This window comes from Rana temporaria, chromosome 12 (assembly GCF_905171775.1).
Source record: "Rana temporaria chromosome 12, aRanTem1.1, whole genome shotgun sequence".
Taxonomy (NCBI): domain Eukaryota; kingdom Metazoa; phylum Chordata; class Amphibia; order Anura; family Ranidae; genus Rana; species Rana temporaria.
This window is the reverse complement of record NC_053500.1, coordinates 126302728-126326536: the sequence shown is the minus strand read 5'-3', so window position 1 is coordinate 126326536 and position 23809 is coordinate 126302728. Positions and strand designations below refer to the sequence as shown.

The 23809-nt window shown below is 44.3% G+C and overlaps 2 protein-coding genes across 2 annotated transcripts in view; one reads left to right on the top strand and one right to left on the bottom strand.

The window, feature by feature from the left end:
* BPIFB2 (BPI fold containing family B member 2) overlaps nt 1-22433 on the top strand; it is a 38973-nt gene extending 16540 nt beyond the window's left edge. The window contains exons 6-16 of the mRNA XM_040330588.1: nt 1076-1136; nt 5481-5541; nt 9448-9539; nt 11396-11581; nt 13032-13085; nt 14304-14474; nt 15436-15503; nt 15582-15633; nt 17139-17202; nt 19106-19182; nt 22271-22433. Coding sequence (XP_040186522.1) covers nt 1076-1136; nt 5481-5541; nt 9448-9539; nt 11396-11581; nt 13032-13085; nt 14304-14474; nt 15436-15503; nt 15582-15633; nt 17139-17202; nt 19106-19182; nt 22271-22312 — 928 coding nt within the window. The 3' untranslated portion in view covers nt 22313-22433. The remainder of the gene's footprint in view (nt 1-1075; nt 1137-5480; nt 5542-9447; nt 9540-11395; nt 11582-13031; nt 13086-14303; nt 14475-15435; nt 15504-15581; nt 15634-17138; nt 17203-19105; nt 19183-22270) is intronic.
* Nucleotides 1-23809, bottom strand: part of LOC120918789 (BPI fold-containing family C protein-like) — a 332741-nt gene that overhangs the window by 146170 nt on the left and 162762 nt on the right. The window lies entirely within an intron of this gene.

Below are 23809 nucleotides of genomic sequence, written 5' to 3'. Positions count from 1 at the left end.
CTTACATATGCACCCGTCAAAAGTGCTGACTATGCCTGTTATTTTTGTCCACCTCCTTCATTCATAAAAACTGTACTATAGCTTCTATGAAGGAAACATGATCCATGAATGGAGGCGGCAGACTTTTTATTCATCCACCAAGCCTCTATTCATAGATCACATTTCATTCATAGACTCCATAGTACATCTTCTATAAATGGAAGGAGGTGGACAGAAAGGCACGCATAGTTGGCACTCTTATCAAGAGCCCAACTAGCTATACCATCTGTAAATTACTGGAACGTATATACATTTATTTCTAGTTGTAAATAAGCCTGTGTCAGCTAAATGGGCAGCATGCCATGATCCGGGGTCATTTTCAGTGTGAACTGAGCCTTATGCCGCGTACACACGTTAATTTTTCGGCATGAAAAAAACGTTGTTTTTAAAACATTTCATTTAAAATGATCGTGTGTGGGCTTCACATCATTTTTCGGGTTCTGAAAAACGACAACATTTTTTTTCCAACATGCTGCATTTTTTAACGACCTTGTAAAAAATTATCGTGGGTGGGCTAAAACGACGTTTAAAACCCACGCATGCTCAGAAGCAAGTTATGAGATGGGAGCGCTCGTTCTGGTAAAACTACCATTCGTAATGGAGTAAGCACATTCATCACGCTGTAACAGACAGAAAAGCGCAAATCGTCTTTTACTAACACGGAATCAGCTAAAGCAGCCCCAAGGGTGGTGTCATCCGCATGGAACTTCCCCTTTATAGTGCCGTCGTACGTGTTGTACGTCACCGCGCTTTGCTAGAGCATTTTTTTTAAAACGATGGTGTGTGGGCAACGTCGTTTTAATGATGAAGTTGGAAAAACTTTGTTTTTTCTACATGCCGAAAAACGTATTTTTTTTTAATGCCGAAAAATTATCTTGTGTACGCGGCATCATTCTTTATCACTAGTATTAGAAGCAGAATATTTTGAACATGATGGACTTTGGTCTACTTCAACATTACTTGCTACTTATTATGTTACCTAAAATGTTTTACTGACATATTTTTATTTACTGACATATTTTTTACTTTTCATCAGTATGCTTTCTGCGTTAACAAATATAATAAAAGGTCATATTGAAGCCGTCCTTAGTGAGATGGTAAGTGCATGCTAAGTTGTTTTTTTATTTTGTTTTGTTAAATAGTGTTGTAAAAAAGCAATTAATAGCAAAAGTACAAATAAACAAAGCTTCATGTGTTGGTGTGTAGCCAAAATAATTAAGGGCACTTCACACTGATGTGGTACATTAAAAAGCACACCCAAACAGCAGGACATAATAGAAGTGTATAGCAAAGTGCAGCTAACCCGCATGAAAACTGTGAGTACACTGCATTGCACACAGCATCAGTGTAAAAGCACATACATTTTTTTTTTTAGGGCTAAGCTTCCCTTTTTGATCACACAGGTATATTTTGCTAATATATTTCTGTACCCTACATTCATTCGATAGTGGGCTATTGCTCGACAGGGGTTGATGGGGCAGAGCCATAAAAAATCCTGACAATACTATCCAGATCCACCTCCACTGTCTGTTTCACAGCTAGCTCTGCCTCCCAGCATTCAGAGATGAGAGCCGGAAGCACCCACCCCCTCCCTTCTTCATTGTTTCAGTCAGCAAATTAAGAGGCCAAGAGCTGATCATCATATTTCAGTCTTATGCCCATAGGTGTGCGCACAGGGTGTGCCTGGGCACACCCTAATCACCCCATGTACATTAGCATTATCCAGGGCGGCAACAGGTGGGTGGTTGGGGGTGCCAGTGGCCAGTGTAAATGCCCCTATTAAATTAAAGGCTAAGTTCAACCCTAGGAACATATTACACCCGTATTTAGGGTGTAATATAAAATTGCCCCAATCAACTGTCTCCCACTACCAGAGCCTCCTCCCTGTGACTGCAGGTGGCATTCATGTGTTTAAACTTTGGGGTGCACACCCTAATGCAATAGGCTGCGCACACCTATGCGTATGCCGTGTACACATAATCAGAATTTCCTACAAGGAAACCGTGGATTTTTTTCCGACTGAATATTGCCTCAAACTTGTGTTGCATACACTCTGTTACACAAAATTCTGACCGTCTAGAACAAGTTGACGTACAACACTACGTCGAGCCGAGAAAAATGAAGTTCAATGCTTCTGAGCATGCGTCGACTTGATTCCGAGCATGCGTGTGTTTTTTTGTGCATCGGAATTGCATACAGACGATCGGGATTTCCGACAAGAACTTTTCCCGTTTGAAAAATTGAGAACCAGCTCTCAAATTGTTGTTGTCGGAAATTCCGTCAGAAAAGGTCCGATGGAGCCTACACACAGTCGAAATTTTCGACCAAAAGCTCACATCGAACTTTTCTTGTCGGAAATTCTGACCGTGTGTACGCGGCATTAGAGTGGGACAGCTGCAACAACTGGAACGCTACAGTAGAGAGATGGGTATGCATGGTAATTTATGAAGGAATCCTCATTTAAAGGGTTAGTCCACCCAAAACTGTTGTTGCTCAGGGAGTAAATTGTCGAGAAATCCTAGTCTTCACACCTGCTATGACCATTTTAAGAGGTCTTTACTCTCAATAATAGATTTCGATGTTTATATTATATAATAGAGAATGCAACAGGATGAAGTGGAACACAAATTTGGCTGAGAACACCCAAAACTTCCAGGGGGGACAGGTACAGAGTGAAACATTTGTAGTGGGAACATTTCACTCTAGAACTCTAGACATTTTGTAAGAAACCAAGGAGCAGGACTTAACCTTTACCTTTAACCTTTACCTTTACTTAAAATATTACTTTTATGTAAAATGAACCTTGAATTATTATTAAAATACAGGATATACTGTATATAACACCAACAGTTTTCTCAGCATATTACAATATAAATTTAGACATTTTAGTTACAAATACAATTCAAGGTAATTCAAGAGATTTAGTGCCGGTTCACACTGCAGTGACTTGGGATCCGACTTGTCAGACCTTAAGTCGCTTGACATCAAAAATCCCATGTTAGTCAATGAGAGACGTCTTAATGTACACTACTGAAGTCGCTCTGACTTCAGAAAAGGTTTCCTGTACTACTTCAAGGCGACTTCTAGGCAACTTGTACCCATTGATTTCAATGGAAGTTGCCTCCAAAGTCAAGCAAACCCCTCCCTCCCACAGAGCTGATTATTCTTTGATTGGCCACAGCCAAAGTCGCCTGTCCTGGAGGCAACTTTAAGTCGCGTTGTAAGTTGCTCCAAGTCGCCCTGAAGTTGCCTTGCAAAGTTGCGTTGTAAGTCGGGTTGCCCCTGTGTGAACCGGCACTCAGGAGGGCCCTGCTCATGAAAGTTTACAACCTATAGAGGAGGGGCAAGTGATACAAAAAGTCATAACTGTGTAGAGATGAGGGATGAAGAAAGTAAAATTGTAGTTGTTAGGTAGGGGCAGGAGCTGGACGTGGCAGAAAATAGCTGGAGAGATTGGGGCAGGGAGTTCCAGAGAAGTCCTCGAGAGGAGAACATGGAGGGGTGTAATGAGGGAGTTACTGTACCAATGCTGCGTGTGAAAGGGGTCTAAGACCCCTTTCACACTGAGTCGCTCATAGCATCGGCGGTAAAACGACACTATTTTTACCGTCGATGCTATGGGCAGATTTGCGGCACATTTCAGCCGGTAGCGGGGCGGTTTTACCCCCCACTAGCTGCCGAGAAAGTTTAAAACCATCCACAATGCGCTGCTGCAGCAGTGCATTGCCAGTGGTATAGCTGCGCTGTCCCATTGATTTCAATGGGCATCAGCAGTGAAGGAGCTGTAAACACACTGCTCCTTCACCGCTCCAAAGATGCGGCTAGCCGGACTTTTTTTACCGTACTATTAGCGCAATGCTCCAGTGTAAAAGCTCTCGGGCTTTCACACTGGAGTGAATGTGACAGCTGTTTAAGGGTGGATTGCAGGCGCTATTTTTAACGCTATAGCGCCTGCAATACGCTACAGTGTGAAAGGGGTCTTAAGGATGCATTGTAGACTACACCCAGAAGGTTCATGGTTAAACATGCCTTGCACATCGTATACTATACAACTTGATGATTGGTAATCATGTGTCCTCTGTTGCTCTGTCTTTATCTTATTGTAAAAACACATGGGGACTTTGCCTCTTACAGCCACTGTTCTATGGTAAAATATGGCATATGTTTTTCACTTTTCTACCTTCCAACTGTTCAGTTTTTGTTGGGAAAGTCCCACATTTTGTGCTTTGCAAAATAAAAGTAGCGCGTTGCATGGGGCATATTATGGTAAAGATGAGTCGTGTGGCTTACATGCCCAATTTATGACCTCAGAATGTTTGAAGATATTTCTTCCAGTAGTGGTAGACCATGGGTGCTCAATCTGTGGCCCTCCAGCTGTTGCAAAATTACAAGTCCCATGAGGCATTGCAAAGCTGATAGTTACAAGAATGACTCCCAAAGGCAGACGCATGATGATGCTGATTGTAGTTCGGCAACAGCTGAAGGGCGACAGGTTGAACACCCAACGTGGTAAGCCTTGTACACACAACCGTTTTTCTCTGCAAAAAACAGCAAGAAAACTGTTTCTTGCGAAGAAAATCGTTCGTGTGTACGAGGCTTTCAGGTTTCTCGTCAGGAAATCTGGCCAGAATCTCGACGAGAAGAAAAGAGAACCTGCTCTCTTTTTTCTCGTCAAGATTCTTGTCGGCCTGTTTCCCGACGACAAACCCGATAGTGTGTATACTTACTTGTCGCCATGGAACTTTGACTTTGACGCATGCGCGGTAGCTTCCACGCATAGGTAGGGTGAAGCAAGATGGCGGCGACAGCATTGAATGTGACGAGAGCATGCTCGCCGTACGCGTTCTTTCCTTTCAAGAGATCCGCGGTTCTTTTGAAACGAGAGTCTGTACACTCGGGCGGCAAGAGTTTCTTTCCAAGAATCTCGTCAAGGAACGTTTTTTTCCTGACGAAATTCTTGCCCGCGTGAACAAGGCCGTAGACTAATGAGCTCTTAAAAAAATAAGTACATATCCCAAATACCTGAGAGTACTTCAACATACAGAGCTAAACATACACCACCAGCACACAACAACCAACAAGACGTGAAGACTATGCAGGATGTGACTGCAAGATGTGAAGACTATGCAGGAATAATTTATTCTATTTGAATTTTTTTTAGGGCAGACGATATATGAGCTGAATTGAGTTATTGTCTGCTGGGAACTATAATAATTTAGGAACAGGTCTGAGTTTAATTTTATATTTATAACTACAATGAAACATTCTTTCAGATATGAGTTATTCTCTGTTGAGAACAATAACTTATTATAGTTCCCGTTGGACAACAGAACACATTTCGGTTTCATTTAATTTTAACAGTTACAATTACCAGTAATCTTTCCTTTAACTACTCCAGAATCAAATGTAAAAAAAAAAGATTTTTGTTTTTTTCCTCACAGGTTTGTGTATCGGTATCAAACGTTTTCCTGGGATTTAATGCAAATCTGGGCATGTTGGTTGGTAAGCAAGGACTGCTTCATTTATTTGCATATATTCTGTTTCTACTCTTGCTTCTTGCTGTTTTGATAAAATATCATTTTTAGCTGCTATGCCGTGTTGCTTAGAATGCAGCAGAAATAACAGTAATGAACCAATGGTAAGATAAGTCTTTGGGCACACTAGCATTATTTATTCCATCCTGATACGGTTCTGGATTAGCCTTAAAGCAGAACTAAACCCTCATATCCTTTACAGCCAAGGAAGCTGCCTTCTTAAGCCTCGTACACACGACCGAGGAACTCGACGGGCGAAACACATATTTTTCCTCGTCGAGTTCCTTGTTAGGCTTGTAAGCCAATTTTCTCCATTCCCGTCAAGGAAATAGAGAACATGCTCTCTTTTTGGCTCGTCGAGTTTCTCGACAGTTTCCTCGACGAAAATGTACACACGACCGGTTTCCTCGGCAAAAAAATATCTCCAGCAAGTTTCTTGCTGGTTTTTGCCGAGAAACTCGGTCGTGTGTACGAGGCTTTAGCCTCTGTTTGATCTGCAGTAGCCAAGGTGGTGCACATGTGATCAGTTGTGACACCATCCATTTGATGGCTTGACAGTTGGATTAAAGCGCTTGTAAACCCAACCACACAACTTGCACCTACAAGTAAGCCTAGATTAAGGTTTACCTGTAGGTGCAATAAATATCTCCTAAACCTACACAGTTTAGGAGATATTTACAATAATGACAATTGGTGATGTCTACGGTGAATGCGCGCCGTAGATAACGGCGCAGGCGCACTGAGTGTGCCATTTTTTTGAACGGCATAACTTGGGTTAATGCCGTATTTCCGCGCCGCTCTGGCCAATCACTGCACCGGAGCGACAAAAACAGGTAGAAGATGCGAGGGGACATGGCGGAGGGGAACAAGGAGGACTTTGGGGGTTTCAATCTCAGGCAAGTACCACATAATGAGCTAGTATGCTTGGGTTAATGCCGTATTTCCACGCATGCGCGGGAGTGACGTCATCGCCGCTCCGACCAATCACAGTGCCGGAGCGGCGAAAACAGGAAGAAGATGCAAGGGGACATGGTGGCGGTGGTGGAGAGGAACAAAGAGAACTTTGGGGGCTTCGATCTCAGGTAAGTACCACATAATGAGCTAGTATTCTATGCATTCTATCTCATTATGCCTTTCTCTTGCAGGTTTATTTTTTTCAACGTTTTTCGGGGGGGGGGGGGGTTCTTCCTCTTTAAAAGAACAAGCAACTGTGCCAGTTAACATTCTTGGCATGCCTTGAATGTAACTGTTTTGCTCCTGCAAAGCCCCCCTAAAACAGCTGCTCCTCCTACTCCACCGCTGGAGCGGTGCACTGGCAGGGCATCAAAAAAAGTCCTGCAGCTGTAGCAGTGGTTTGCGAGCGGTTTTAACAATTTTCTGGCCGCCAGCGGGTGGGTTAAAAGCCCCCCGCTAGCGTCCGAATAGCGCCGCAAATCCGACGGTAAAGCGCCGCTAAAAATAGCAGAGTTTTACCGCAGACGCTAGGGGCAGAACAGTGTGAAAGGGCTCTTAACCTCCCTGGCGGTATGATTATTTTGCATGGAAATTTGGTGATATTTATTGTAGGCCTGTAATTCTTAGGAATAACTCACTTAAATCTGACCAAACAAGAGTCTAGTAGACATCTCGGGTATGATAAAGTTTGAAACACAAAATCATAAATTATAATATAATAAATAACTATAAATAATTATAGCAAATAATAATGTAATTATAATAAAAATTATTCAATAATGTAATCAAATCAAAAACACTGAAATTTGCTCAGTTGCAGAATTGTCGCTGTCATTACTTTTATTTTTTTATGACGAATTTACCCACAAATCGCTATCGCTCAATTCTGCAAGTGATTCTAATTTATTATCGCTGTTTTCTAGCTGCTCTAAAACCACTTTTGACATAAAGGGACACTTTTTGGTTGCTATGGACAATATCCAATTTCCAGGCAGAAAGAACAGTATTTATTATATAAAGGGCATGCAGGACACTGGACAGACCACTAGGGACAAAGGGGGTGTGTATTTTTTCATACAGTACTGTAATCTATAAGATTACAGTATACTGTATGTGTACTGTGTATTTACTTTTTTGAATTTGGCGCCGATCTCCACCCCCGTGCGTTGTAACGTCTCAGGGAACGGAGCTCGGCGGCACTCGGCACTGTGTGAATCGAGCGAGGCGGCAGCTCGATCACACAGTGGGGAGGCATCGCAGGATCCAGGGACAAGGTAAGTAACTCTGCCTGCCTGGATACTGCGAGGCGATCTCAAGTCTGGCTCGGGGATACCGCTAATGGTACAGGATTTCCACCCCTGGCCAGACTCGAGAATACCGCCAGGGGGGTTAAATCAATGGAGTTAGTTCTTCTTTAACCCCCCTGGCGGTATTCCCGAGTCTGACTCTGGGTTAAATTTCTGTGCTGTGATCGGTAACCCCCGAGTCAGACTCGGGCTCGCCTCGCTGAATCCACAACTAGAAAACAGCGATAATAAATTATAATCACTTGCAGAATTGTGCGATAGCGATTTGTGGGGAAATTCGTCATAAAAAAATAAGTAAGTAATGACAGCGACAATTCTGCAACTGAGCAAATTTCAGTGATTTTGAGTTGATTACATTATTGAATAATTTTTATTATAATTATATTATTATGTGTTATAATTATTTATAATTATTTATTATATTATAATTTATCATTTTGTTTTTTAAAAAATTTCATACCCGGTATGCCTACTAGACTCTTGTTTGGACAGATTTAAGTGCGTTATTCCTAAGAATTACAGGCCTACAGTATAAAACGCCAAATTTCCTTGCAATTAATGGTACCGCTTTCAGCACCTTTTTTTCTGAAATAATCATACCGCCAGGGAGGTTAAAGCATATAAACTTGAAAAAAATAAAATGTGCCTCCATCATTGCTCCTGTTTCTTCTTGCTGGAAGCTGCCATTTTGCAGAAGCCCAGAGCCCCTGCACAGCAGTAAATCATAAAGAAGAACTAAACCCATCGATTTAACGGTTTGAAAAAAAACAGTTACATGGAATGCCAAGGTTGCTAGCTGTCACATTTGCCTGTGTCCCCAACCAAACTGTTAAAACATCAAATGGCTGGTGTCATAGCTGATCACATGTGCAGCATCAAGTCAGTTGCAGATTAAACAGAAGCAGCTTCATTGGCTGTAAAGATAGGTGAGTTTAATTCTGCTTTTAGTCTGTCAGTAGATCGGTTTCTACAAATTTGCCAGTGCTATAAAAATAAAGAGCACCTAAGCATGTGTTGAGAAAGTGTATTACTGAATTTTAAACAGTACAGGCACGTATTCTTAATGTTTTACATAGCTATACGTGCAAAAGAAGCAAGCCTTAAGAGATCTCGCAGGCTTAATTTTCTGAGTAAAGTTCCACTTTTAGATAATGTCAACGTGCATGGGCTTCATAAGCCTCCATTCATTCACAATGTGCACCTGAATGATTTTGGTGACCTGCACTGATCTTTCTTTTATCCTAGTAGACCAATAGAGGTCACCAAAGGACCTGACAAATCCACGATAAGTGATGATTTCCATACCTTCCCAGCAGTGTACAGTAATAGCTAAATTGGTGTATTCAGCAAGGCAGTAAAAATGTCTTTGAATATATCCATTACAATATTTGCAAGCAACCAATAGGGTTTCTGTTTATCAAAGTGCTGTTAATGAGTAAGGAATTATAATTGTGGTTGTGTCCTCTGTCTCGTTGAAAAACCTTTTCTGTGAGATCCCTATAATCACATTAAGAGTCCCCTTTGACCAGCATTAAATACTCATACACACACACAGATACAAATATAAAAATGTATAAAGCACAGCATACATCTTTCTATGTTCTATTTCAAAGGTGGGTCCATTATTGGTGGGAGCCGTGGCTTACAATACACAATGCCCAGTACTCCAGTGGTGACAGGAGACTACATGGATGTGATTATGGATGTAAGTTCATAGGCAATGCCTAAAAAGTCTTTACAGGTTACCAGTTTGGAGTTGCACACAAGAATTATTGCTCTGTCTTGGATGTTCATGGCGATACCTCACATGTGTGGTACAATTACTGTGTAAATATGTTTGTGGGCAGAGCCGCCATCGGGGGGGACAGCCCATACACATGTATGGGATCCTAGCATCCTGAGGGGCATGGGCTCATTTGGGCACTGCTTGGGGGCCCCATGAGAGGCTCCTGTCCATGGACTTCACTGTTACTTTTTCTGCTGGCTGCCCTGAATGACGGCCCGTGGTCCATGAATGAGGCCTCGTACACACGACAGAGTTTCTCGGCAGAATTCAGCGAGAAACTCGGTCAGAGCTGGATTCTGCCGAGAAACTCTGTCGTCTGTACACTTTTGGCCCGATGGAGCCGCCGAGGAACTCGTCGAGAAAATAGAGAACATGTTCTCTATTTTCTCGTTGTTCTATGGGAGAAGGCGGCCCCCGCCGAGCTCCTCGGCGGCTTCATCCCTGAACTCGACGTGTTTGGCACGTCGAGTTCCTCTGTCGTGTGTACGAGGCCCGACAGTCCTCTTTGGACCGTGGCTCTGCCACTGAACAGACTCACTTGTATTATACTTCCTTCCTACCCCACCACCCTCGCCCCCTCCACCGCCCCTGCATTTAATCTTACATAGCAGGTAGTAGGGAGAATACACAGCATGTCCGGACAGAAGGCAAGAGCTGCCCATCTTTTCATGTTAAAAGGCAGGTGATTTGTAGCGGGGCAGTCCTAGCAACCAATCATCTGCCTCTTACCATGAAAATATGGGAAGCTCTCACCCTCTGACCGGGCATGTTGTGTATTCTCCTTACTACCTGCTGTGTAAGGTAGGATTAGTAAGGGAGGGGCATTCACATAAAGGAGACTGGGGTGCAAAGAGGGGGGCTGTGAAGGGGATGGAGGTGCAAGGAAGGGGGGCTGTGAAGGGGATGGAGGTGCAAAGAAGGGGAAGCTGAGAAGGGGAAGGATGTGCAATGAAAGGGAGGATGTGAAAGATATAGGGGTGCAAGAAAGGGGACTGAGGTGCTAAGAAGGGGTTGTGAAGGGGACAGAGGTGCAAAGAAGGGGGGCTGTGAAGGGGACAGAGGTGAAAAGAGGGGGCCGTGAAAAGGACTGAGGTGAAAAGAGGGGGGGTTGTGAAAGGGGATGGAGGTGCAAAATGGTGGGCTGTGAAGGGGACTGATGTGCAAAGAAGGGGGGTTGTGAAGGGGGTGGATGTGCAAATAAGGGGGGGCTGACAAGGGGATGGATGTGCAAGGAAGGGGAGGATGTGAAAGATATGGGGGTGCAAGGAAGGGGACTGAGGTGCAAAGAAGGGGGGCTGTGAAGGGGACAGAGCTGCAAAGAAGGGGGGCTGTGAAGGGGACAGAGCTGCAAAGAAGGGGGGCTGTGAAGGGGACAGAGGTGCAAAGAGGGGGGCTGTGAAAAGGACTAAGGTGCAAAGAGGGGGGCTGTGAAAGGGGATGGAGGTGCAAAAAGGCAGGCTGTGAAGGGGACTGAGGTGCAAAGAAGGGGGGTTGCGAAGGGGATAGGGGTGCAAAAAAGAGGGGATGTGAAAGGGATGGAGGTGCAAGGAAGGGGACTGATGTTCAAAGAAGGGGGGCTGTGAATGGGACAGAGGTGCAAAGAACGGGCGCTGTAGAGGTGAATTTATTTTTTGTTTGAGTTGGTTCTCTAGTTTTACTACTTGGCATTAGTCACAATTCTTCATTATACATCAAATATATATAACTGCAGTGTGTAATTTTTATTTTGAGAAGCAACTCTATTTATAAGATGTAAACTGATTTTTTTCCTTTAGGTGGAATACGAAGTGGATAGGCAGGTTGTTGAAATACCAAATGGTGCCAAAGACTTCACTCTTCCTCCTAATGCTGGTAATAAAGACGCAATGGTCAACCTCGGCCTCTCACAGGATTTTTTCATCTCGATGTTTACAGCTTTTCAGAGTTCTGGGGGCTTTAACATGGAAATTCCTTCAACTTCTGTAAGTCTATGGTCAACTTGTATTTCTGGTAAAATGGTTGCCATTTGTTTTATTCACAAACAGGTTCAATCATTAGAAAATTTTGAAGTGATCCACCCAAAGACAGCATACTGGGCCAGATCCACAGCCAGCCGCCGTAACTTAAAAATTCCCATTTAAGTTACACTGCCGGAAAATTTCTACCTAAGTGCCCGATCCACAAAGCACTTACCTAGAAATTTTCGGCTGTGTAACTTAAATCCGGCCGGCGCAAGGCGTTCCTATTCAAATGGGGCGAGTCTCATTAAAATTAGGCGCGCTCCCGTGCCGGCCGTACTGCGCATGCTCACAACGTCATTTTCCCGACGTGCATTCCACGGTTTTACGTTACGCCGAGTTTTGTGAATCGCGCCGGATAAAAAAAGTTGCGTCGGGAAAAAAAAAAAGATACGGCGGAAAAAAAAAAATAAAAAAAAAAAAAATAACAGCGTCGCGGGAAAGAAGGGTCTACTTTTACAAGGTGTACTAACTTTACACTTTACACTTTGTAAAAGCAGCCCTAATTTTGCGTTTGCAAACTAATACTTACGGAGAAAAAACGAAGCTGAAAAGCTTTGTGGATCTCTGTAAGTGCTAATTTGCATACCTGACGCGGCATTTCGACTCCTGCATCCTAAGATCCGGCAGTGTAAGTCCCTTACACATGTCGGATCTTCTGCCTAACTATGGAAAACTGATTCTGTGGATCAGTTCCAAAGATAGAAACAGGGATACGCAGGCGGAACAGCAGATGGCCCACTGTTCCCATCACCACCGTAATGCGAGGCTTTCTTCCTGGTGTGGAGAAAGCCTCTTGAGGGGGGAGGGGGGGTGCAGGAGTGTCAGGACGCCCACTAACACACAGCTCCTTTCTCTATCTGCAAAGTAGATAGCGTCCTGACTCTCCTGCTCGCCCCCTCTCCCCTCAAGAGGCTTTCTCCACACCAGGAAGAAAGTCTCGCATTACGATTGAGGTTCTGGTTAACAGAAGTGACACAGGCTTCATTTTATTTATTAATGGAGGCAGAAAGCACAGGAACTTATCAGCTCACAAGCTTTTCTGTCAGGATCAACAGGGAGCAAAAAAAACCTAAAACTTGTTCAATCACATATTTAACAGACCAAATGGAGCAAAAGAGAAAAGTTTATTGTTAGGTTTTATAATTACTTTAATCGAGCCCAAGTTTTTTTTCCCATGTTCATTGAGGAGAAGAACATTTCTTTCCCCTCATAGCAAGGTATAGCAGGTTCATCTCCTGCCCTATTGTTTCTTGGTTTTGTCCATGAAATTAGAATTGCCCTTTATACTGTGAGATGATGCGTTTTCCACAAAGCTATTTTCACCCATATCATTATTCATATGTTTTACTGGCTTTCTTCTCTACATATTCCAAACCAATTAACATATCACATTGATTTATCTTGCTTCTAGGCTTCTTTTAGGAACTATCTGTCAACATCTGCACTGGGTTCCCATATTCCTGAGGTATGTACTGGTTTATATATATATATTTTGATCACATTAAATACTACTTCTTTAGCATGCCATAACGAATAGGCATTCAGGAGAATGGGTACAAAATCAAAACTAGATGGTATAAGACTCCACAGTTACTTCATAAAATTTTTCCGACGGTGCCAGAACACTGTTAGCGTTGCAAACAAGATGTGGGTACCTTCCTACATGTCTGGTGGTCATGCCCCCTGATCCAGCCATATTGACATAAGGTACATGAGGTGACAACTGCCATATCTTCGCTCCCATTGGAATTCTCACCAGCACAGTATCTCTTGCATTTGTCTAAGATCCCCAAAAAATATATTTCAAATCAATTGCCATGCATTTGATAAATGCGGCTAGGATGTGCTTGCCGGTGCATTGGAGATCCGCACGGTCGCCCTCAATGAAGGAGTGGGCGACACGTGTTGACCGCGTAGCGACAATGGAGGAGCTGATATTCACGGCACAGGATAAAATTTCATCCTTCTCAGAAATCTGGGAGGCGTGGAATACGTATAAAAAATCTCAATCATATCAGGACTTGTTGCAGCACACCGTGTAACCCCACGGTCTTGACACAAGGTGACTTCGGAAGACCCTGTAGCTGAAGATAGGAGAAAGTGGATAAAGGGGGTAGCAGGTGAGACCCCCCCCCCCCCCTCTGTCTGTCCCCCTTGGTTTTGTCCTTACTAGGGCTGGGGAAATTAAAGATTCTGTTCTTGATTAATCTTTAATTTAAATTAATCTTTAATTTTTTTGATCGATCAAAATTCTTTTGATCAATCAAAATTCTTGACGTCACCGGACAGCCTGGACAGTGAGACTTACCCTGCTAGATGCGAGCAAACTGCACCCATTGGATTGAGGTACCTTTGCATCTGTGGAGCAGCAGGATGCATCAGGCTCCATCAGGGGAAGGGGGCAAAAATTACCATAGTTTTCCTGTCCTAAGCAGTTTTGTGCAGACAATTCTTTGTGTATTGTGTTTACACCCACGGATCCATGTTCCAGCCGTGCTAACGCGCGTGCCCCCTAGACAGCCGGGAAGCCCAGGATATCATATGACACCCACCCAGGATGGGAGATCCCTCCTGCGGACGTCATGTGTCTATGAGCGGGTAGGGAAGTGGTTAATGTGTACAATAATGTGTACAAAAATACAATAAAAAAGAATAAAAAGCGACATGTTATTTCTGCCTGCAGATCAGCTGGAAATACAAGCATTCTCTTTCTGTGAACATAAAGATAATCCTCACTCAAACACCACTTGTTACTCTCGACTCCAACTTCGTGTCAGTTCAGATTTCTCCAGTTGTGGAGATGTTTGTTATGATGGATAGCATGCGTAATCAGCACCTAATGACTCTCAATGTGGTGAGTAGAGGCAACTAATGTTGGAGATGGAGATGTCAATGGCCAACTGTAGGATGCTGCAGTAATGTTTTTATGTCTTTTTATATTATTACATTGTTACTAATACAAATTTGTGCCTATAAAGCCCATACTTCCATTCCAAACATATACCGATGATATTAGGATGTGGCATCTTATACCATGTTCACATGCACCCACAGTACCATCCTGTGTTAGTGTAATGGTCTAACTACCGTATTTGCCGCGAACAAGACAACCTTTTATGCTTAAAAATTTGGCTCAACAATCGGGGTCGTCTTATACAGACTGCGGGCGTCCATTTTTTTAAAACCGCGCCTCCTTCTCGTGCTGTTCCGTGATAGTCTCAGTGATCTGCCTATCACGGACTTCATCTCGTCCTGGGCCTCGGACGAGAGGACGTCCGTGATAGGCGGAACACTGAACACAGGCTCTGCTGGGAAACTGAGTGTTCCGCCTATCACGGAACAGGACGAGGAGGAGGCGCGGCTTTTAAAAAATGGACGCCCGCAGTCTGACTCACTCTGCCAGGCAAAAACGGAATGAAGATCGACAAATTTAGGTGAGTCAATGGCACAGTTAGGCAATGGCACCATTAGGCAATGGCACAGTGAGGTGAGGCAATTGTACAGTAAGGTGAGGCAATGACACAGTGAGGTGAGGCAATGACATAGTGAGGGGTCATCTAATATGGTGAGTATATCCCAAAACCAACATTTAAACTGGAAAATTAGTCGTCTTATACGCCGGCAAATACGGTATCTATAATTATGTCTGAAGGCAATAAAAACCTAAAGGGTTTGTAATCTTTCCCCACTGTATACAAAACAAAACCCCAAAAAATGTTTAGACTTCAGATACCGGTTTCAATGTCTTTTAAACCAAAGATACATTTGGATGAATTTGTCAAATTTCTAAATATTTACTTTGTCTGTCTGCACAGGGCGCTAACTTGATGGCCAAGTTGGATGTGTCTAGGGGAAAGATCGCGACATCAGTAGGACTGCAAGGGTAGGCCATTCGTTCTTCTGGTTTCAACAACAGTACTGATTCCCAAATTCATTGGTTTCTATTTTTCTTTTTATATAGAGATCTCAAAATCACAATGTCTGCAAGCTCTTTTGGAAAGTGCAAGACAAATGTAAGCTATTTAGCTCACTTCAGAATAATGTTAACACATCATTGAATGAAACAACCTGAATTGTTACCTTCATCAAAGTATATCTTATGCCCTGTACACACGATCGGACCTTTGTCCGACCAAATTCACATCAGAATTCCGACGGAATTCCATCGGATGGGGCATACACACGGTCGGAATTCTGATCATGTGTACGAGGCCTAAGCAATTTTCTTTTTTAAGTCATTAGATGTTCCTTTACTAGGCACTTGGTTCACGCCAATCATTTTTCAGTCTTCCACTTAGTTTCAGCCAATTCAACCTGACAACTTCCTGTGTGAGGGTAAGAGCAGTGACAGCGGTACCCAGGCATCTCCATAGGCAGAAGTGATGTTGTTGCCCTCAGAATGCAGATCCTCAATGGGTAGGGGTAGATGATGTACCGATGCACAGTGCAGGGACTTCATAAAAAGCATCTGAGACAAGTTCTGTCTTCACTGATGCCATGTCCATAGCAACCAATCAGCTACTATCTTTTTTTTCTCCACAAAGCTTGGAAATTAACATCTTAAAGCTGATTGGCTGTGCTCCAGTTGAAACAAAGTTTTAGATCAGACATGCAGGTAGGGGAGTGCGCTTTGCTGAGAAAACTCCTCCCCTCCTGAAGACTCCCACAATGTATGACATAATTTTCTTAGGCATGGAAACCTAACTGTAGAAATGTAAAAAAAAGTTTAAAACTAGTAAATATGATATATTTTCCTTTCTATTTACTAATGCTGGCAGCATAAGGATTAAAAAATTATCAATGTTGACTAAGAAGGTGAAGTTCCACTTTAATTCCTGCCAGTATGTCAGCCCATTCATCTTCTTAGTACTCAGAGGGGTGTGCCAAAGGATTTACGTACTTTCTTAGCACAGGAAGTCCCACTCCTCCTGAAGCCCCCACTCCCAAATGCCAAATGTGGGTGGAACTCCGCTTTAATGTATTCTATGCATTAAGATAAAAGCCTTCTGTGTGCAGCAGCCCCCCTAATACTTTCCTGAGCCCTCACTAATTTCAGTGATGTTGCACGAGACACTCGGCTGGCCGGTGCTCCCCTCCTCATTGGCTGAGACAGCAGCACAGCGCCATTGGCTCTCACTGCTGTCAAAGTTAGTCAGCCAATCAGGGGAGAAAGGGAACAGGGTCGGGTCGCGGCTCTGTGTCTGAATGGACACAGGGATCTCAGCTCGGATGCCCCCATATGAAGATGTTTGCTGTGGGGGCACTCAACAGGAGGGAGGGGCCAGAATCACAGAAGAGAGACTGGAGAAGAGGAGGATCCGGGCTGCTCTGTGCACAGGCATTGCACAGAGCAGGTAAGGGTATGTTTGTTATTTTTAAGGAAAAAAAATAAGACTTTAAATCACTTTAAATGTTTTCGTGCATTTTAATATTGCATAACAAAATGTAAAAAAAATGTTTAACACAACCATGAATTTATTGTTTCATTTACACTGCCTTTTTCTGTTTTTCCCGATAGCCATCAGTGCTGATGGGGTACATGCGTGACCTCTTCAACATGGCTTACCTGGTTCAGCTTAATGGTAAACAAAAGTATTCATTAACTGTGTTTTAGTATTAAAGCAGAGATATTTAAACTCAATTTAGCCTGAAAAATCTATGTGGTAAAAAACAAAACAAATATTCAATAGCTGTGTAATAATAAGATAGAGACATCTAAAATTATTAGAGACATAGCAAAACTCTGACAGCCACAAACATGACACCCAGAGGTAGAGGCATGATGGGACTTGTAGTTTTGCAACAGCTGGAGGTCCACTAATTGCATATTCCTGACCTAGACTGAGTCAAGGCTAGGACATTGAGTCGTAAAATACGTGCTGAAAACATGTGGTAGTCAACAATTATAAGTGTTACAGCTATTGTAAACTGAAAAAGCCTGGCAAAAAATCACATCAGTCTGTTTTAGGAAATAAACTGATTATTAATCAATAAACCATAGGAACCATAGTTCATATCCACATTAGAGATGGGCCGAACTCCTGAACAGGCGAAAAGTTCTAAGACGAACAGCAAACCCCATTGAAGCCTACGGAAGCCAAACAGGAAAAATCAAAAGTTCCCTTTTTGAAGGCTTAAATACAAGTAATTGGCCATAAAATGGGTATGGGGGTTCGGGTACTGCCCTGGGGGGACATGTATCAATGCAAAAAATGTTTTTAAAATGTTTTTTTTTTTTTTTAGGAGCAGTGATTTTAATGATGCTTAAAGTACAACAATAAAAATGAAAAATCCCTTTAAATATAGTGCCTTGGCGGGGGGGGGGGGGGGGGGGGTGGCACATCTGCCCCCCCCCAATCACCTTGTCCCCATGTTGATGGGGACAGGGTCTCTTCTCCATAACCCTGGGCTGTGTAAAGTAATAAAAACTCAGACAATTTTTGACAATTCCTTTATTAAAAAATAAAAAACTATCCCCCCGATGTAAATCCGTCGTCAATCATGCTGCCCGTGGCACCCGGAATAGAAAGAAAACGCTCTGCTTTCATTGATGGCTGACTGCCTAATGCCTCCTCTGCTGTTTGACAGTTCTTATTTAGGGAAGGGTCAGAGCCACAGGTGACGTCACCTGGTGGCCCCGTCTCCTTGTGATGTCACAGACTGGTGCATGCCCCTCCCCTTCCCTCTATAAAAACTGTCAAACGTTTGGCCATCAATGAAGGCGGAGCATTTTTTGTTTTGTTCTTTTTTGGGTGCAGTAGTCTGCATGATTGACGATGGATTTTTTTTTTTCAAATAAAAGAATTGACAAAAACTGTCTCTTGTTTTTTTACTTTTTGACACTTTTTTGGTGAATGGCTAATAGTACATAGTACCCCATACTCATTCACATGGATGGGCTGTGATCTGGGGCCCCTTGTTAAAGGGGGCTTCCAGATTCCAACAGTAAGCCCCCTGCCCGCAGACCCCCACAACCATCTAGAATTGTGGAGAAGAGACCCTTGTCCCCATTAACAGCCAATGTTCAGCCCGAACTCATGCTCGGACCAAACTGTTCGCCCAACACTAATCCACATCACACACCCCCTATTCATAAAAAATAACATACATTTGTTGAAGTTCTCAGGTCATGATATAGTTTGGTAATTACATTAAACTGGACATAAACTAAAATGTAGATGTTTCATCTTTTATTCAAATGGCTTTCTCTGAACTTTTTGGATGAATGATGATGGCATCAAGAAAAAAAAAAGTTCAATTTAATGTATATAACTATTATTAGTGGTAATATTTTGATCTTAGATTCAAATTATGATGATCTGACTCATGTCACTTTAGTCTGAAGCTCCACTTGCTGTCTAGAGTCTTTAAAATTAAAAAAAATTGACGAATGGGCATTTTTCTTTTAATTTGACATCTTATAATAGTGCATACTTTTTTTTATATGTTATTTTATTTTAATACTGACTTGTACCATTTTTACAGCTGACCTGAGTGTTGGAGTATCTTTACCATCATTGCCTGGTGTTGAGCTTATTCATGAAGTCATAGAAGTGAAAAAGGTAAGCAATGCATGTTAAAAGCTACTTCTTAGGCCTCGTACACACGACGGGACATGTCCGATGAAAACGGTCCGCGGACTTTAGATCAGCAGCAGATTAAATATTCTATTACTCATCATCTCTACTCCTTATTACTGTTAAAACCACCCCTAATACATGTGTATACTATGAAGTGACCCCCTTAAAACCTTAGCCCTGGCATTAGGGAGGGCTGAGGTTTCACCTCAGGATGCTGCCAGCCTGCCAATAACGTTTAGGCTGAACAAAAGTGAGTTTATTGCTTACAACAACAAACTAAGGGAGAGAGGGTTAGGGCACAGGACTCTCTAGGACAGTAGGCAAACAGACCTGCAGACCCAAAGACACAAAAATATCCAGGTAGACAACAATATAAAACAAGGGCATTAGGCCTGCACCCCACGTTCTGTATCTATGTAGCAACAGCTGTCTCTTGTAGAAACCAAAAACTCACAGTACCATGCAGGGTTTCCTTGGATGAGTTCATCTTGACGCTTTCCTAAGCTCTCCACGGTCCCAGGTTCATGGAAGAGTAACCTCTGGTGCTTCACCTCAGAACTTCGTCCCTCATGCCTCCAGGCAACAAACAGGCTTTTTCTGGCTGAGCCTCGAGCACATTGCTTGGCCTTAGGCTTCAGGCCTCACCCAACACAGCTGCTTCTCATACATCCACACAGAGGCGTAACTAGAACCTTCAGGGCCCCGGTGCAAGAAACCATGGAGGGACCCCTGACCTCCGGCCAGGGCCCTTCCCACTAATCCTGGAAGCAGCAGGACCTAGATAGGAGGGGGAACAAATCCTCTTTATTTTCCTCCTGCTGCCACTGAATGTCTATCGGAGGGAGAGGAGGAGAAGCAGACTTTTGGTGGCGGCAGGAGAAAAATGGAGGGGATTTGTTCCTCTAAATGCCCCCCATCCAGGTGTTTAGGGGCAACATGTGCGCTATTGCAATTGTGACCACTGTAGTTACGCCCCTGGGATCAGTGGCAGCGGTGGTGGTGGGGGATGGGATCAGTGGTGGTTTGGGAGGGATAGGATCAGTGGCATCGGTGGTGGGGGATGGGATGAGTGACAGCAATGGGGGGGGGTGGGATCAGTGGTAGCAGTGGTGGTTGGGTGGGGATGGGATCAGTGGCAGCGGTGGTGGTTGGGTGGGAATGGGATCAGTGGCAGCAGTGGTGGTTGGGTGGGGATGGGATCAGTGGCAGCAGTGGTGGTGGGGTGGGCATCAGTGGCAGTAGTGGTAGTGATGTAGGGGGCATCAGTGGTGGTGATGTGCGGGGGATCAGAGGCATCAGTGGTGATGATGTGCGGGGGATCAGAGGCAGTAGTGGTGATGATGTGCGGGGGATCAGAGGCAGCAGTGGTGATGATGTGCGGGGGATCAGAGGCAGTAGTGGTGATGATGTGCGGGGGATCAGAGGCAGTAGTGGTGATGATGTGCGGGGGATCAGAGGCAGTAGTGGTGATGATGTGCAGGGGATCAGAGGCAGTAGTGGTGGTGGGGGGGTATCAGTGGTGATGATGTGGGGGGGATCAGAGGCAGTATTGGTGGGGGGGGGGTCAGAGGCAGTAGTGGTGGTGATGTGCGGGGGATCAGAGGCAGTAGTGGTGATGATGTTCGGGGGATCAGAGGCAGTAGTGGTGGTGGGGGGGTATCAGTGGTGATGATGTGGGGGGATCAGAGGCAGTATTGGTGGTGATGTGGGGGGGGGGGGGGGGGTCAGAGGCAGTAGTGGTGGTGATGTGCGGGGGATCAGAGGCAGTAGTGGTGGTGGGGGGGTATCAGTGGTGATGATGTGGGGGGGGATCAGAGGCAGTATTGGTGGTGATGTGGGGGGGGTCAGAGGCAGTAGTGGTGGTGATGTGGGGGGGATCAGGGCAGTAGTGGTGGTGATGTGGGGGGGGGTCAGAGGCAGTAGTGGTGGTTATGTGGGGGGTGGGTGGGGTCAGTGGCAGTATTGGTGGTGGGGGGGTCAGTGGCAGTAGTGATGTGGGGGGATCAGTGGCAGTGATGTGGGGGTATCAGTGGCAGTAGTAGTGGTGGTGGGGTGGGCATCAGTGGCAGTAGTGGTGGTGATGTAGGGGGGGAAATCAGTGGCATTGTTGATTTAGAGGGATGGGTGCCACTCACTTGCAGATGTCTTGGTTCCCCCTCATTGCTAGGTCTTCTTTGGGCGAGCAGAGAGGATGGGCAGGTCCTGCGAGTACCAGTTTGTGCAGGCGTAGTCTGAGATCGGCAGAGCAGGCAGGGATTGGGCCCGTGAGTGCGGGTGGAGAGGATGGGCAGAGAGGATGGGCGGAGCCGCCGTGTACTGTACCGTGAGTGCGGGAGGAGATAATGGGCGCGCGTGCAGGGACTGTGCGCTGAGTGCGAGAGAGGAGAGGATTGGCGGAGAGGGCGGGGACTGTGCCGAGGATGGTCGGAGTGGGCAGGGACTGTGCGCTGAGTGCGAGAGATAGGAGAGGATGGGCAGAGAGGATTGGCGGAGCGGGTGGAGTGGGCGGGGACTGTGCCGAGGATGGTCGGAGTGGGCAGGGACTGCAGTGTGCTCGCGAGTGCGGGCGTGCAGCCGTTTGGGTAAATTACTAATGTAGTATCTCCCGGGCGGCGCGGGCCCCCCTACAGTAGCAAAACTCAGGGGCCCGGTCGCAAGTGCAACTGGTGCGACTATGATAATTACGCCACTGCATCCACACCAGACCAGGGTCTGGGTGGGAGGACCCTGATCACTTGATTTCCCCTAAATATATACTCTCTCCCAGCATGCTCAGTGGCCATGAAACTCCTACTGATTGGCTAAGGGAAATATGCATATTCATAACCTAGCTTTACTGTAGCTCATCAGCTAATGCCAAAGGTAACAGTGCCACCTACTGACAGAAGGGAGAAGCCGCAGCCACACCAGACTTAGAAGAAAACCCAAATGATCATAAAGACAGCAAATCAGCCAGGATAACTACAACCTAGCACAGCTAAATTTACTGGTAGCCCCTAATAGGATAAGGGTATTACAACTAATAATCTCATAAATCATTGATTGTTTTCTGTATTTGTTTTTTTTACAGGGATATGCAGTTGTGTCATCTGATCTCCAGTATGTCAAGTAAAATCAAGCTGTAAAGAGTTGTCACTGTATATCCTATATGAATCAGGGATGAAGAGCCTTACATCCAGGAAAAGGACACTCATAAACCACAAATTCAAATAAACAATATATAAAGTCTTTAATTCTTCTTGCATACCTTCATTCTCAAGAACTTTATTAAAAAAAAAACTACCTGCACTTGTTTTTTCCTCCTATTTAGATTTGAAAGTGTCATGTCTATGAGGTAATAATACACTGCTCAAAAAAATTAAAGGAACACTTTTGAATCAGAACTCCTGGGATATTGATCGGGTCAGTTAATTAGCAGAGGGGGAGGGGTGTTGCAATGAAATTTCAGCAAAATGGACTAGCTTGCTGCATAATTTTTTCACTTTGATTTTCAGGGGGTCTTTGAATTCAGCCCTCTGCAGGTGGATAATTTTCTTTTCCATCAAATGATGTGCCATCCTTTCATTCCTAACACATTACCCCGTCCATATCAGTATAGATATCCAGCATGAGATTTTTGCCCGTTGAGATCTGATATTATTTCAAAGTGTTCCCTACATTTTTTTTGAGCAGTGTATATGTGATACTGGTGCCTCACGGTGATCCTAGGATTCATTAAAAGAGAAGTATAGTTTTTTTTTCTATTCATACTTAACTCGGTGGATGCAGCATCAGACTCATGCTGCATCTTTCCTCCAGCCTCTCTGCACTGAGCACCGAGCTACCGAACACTGCCGATGGCTCGGTTCTCACTCCTCCCCGAGCAGAGCCATGCTGACTGTCAGTTAGCATCACTTCTGCTCTACTTCTTCGCGCTCATTAGCTCACTGAGATGCTGAGACTGCCATCAATCAGGGCAGCTGGCAGATCCAGACTTGGAAGTCAGGATAATGCATTGCCTCGACTGATGGCAGTGACGTCAGCGGAGAGCGGACTTCAGACCGCTCTTTGCTGAAAACGGATCACAGGAGTGCAAAACGAATTGCACTCCTGTGCCCCCAGAGGAGAAGCCCAGCCTAAAAAGCTCAGGCTGAACTTCTCCTTTAAATTAGAATCCCAGGATCCCACACAGAGCTTTCTACAAGATTATGTTTATTTAAAAAGGTAGTGAAAAAAGAAGGTGACCAAAGCTGACAATTTAGATTTTGATATGTTTAGTTATTGCTCTTTCTGTGAGGCATTGTACCTTTCACTTCTTTTGAAATTAGGCACATGACTTGTAAATAAGATCTGAAGCCTGTACACATAATTTCCATGAAATGAGGGTAGAGTACCCACAGGCAAGAGATGACTAGTTTGATTACAGTCGGATTGTGAGATGATGCCTAGTGCTACATTGCAACATCCACAGACACTTTGGAAGATTAATCTCATCAGAAAGAATTATCAGTATGAAATTTCCCAGATGACCACAATGTTCCCTTAAGATAAGGTCACTGTGTCAGCTTAATAATAGCATGCAATGCCAAGCTGCAGTTTCCAAAGCGAGCAAAGTCCTTTCCTGTATTAA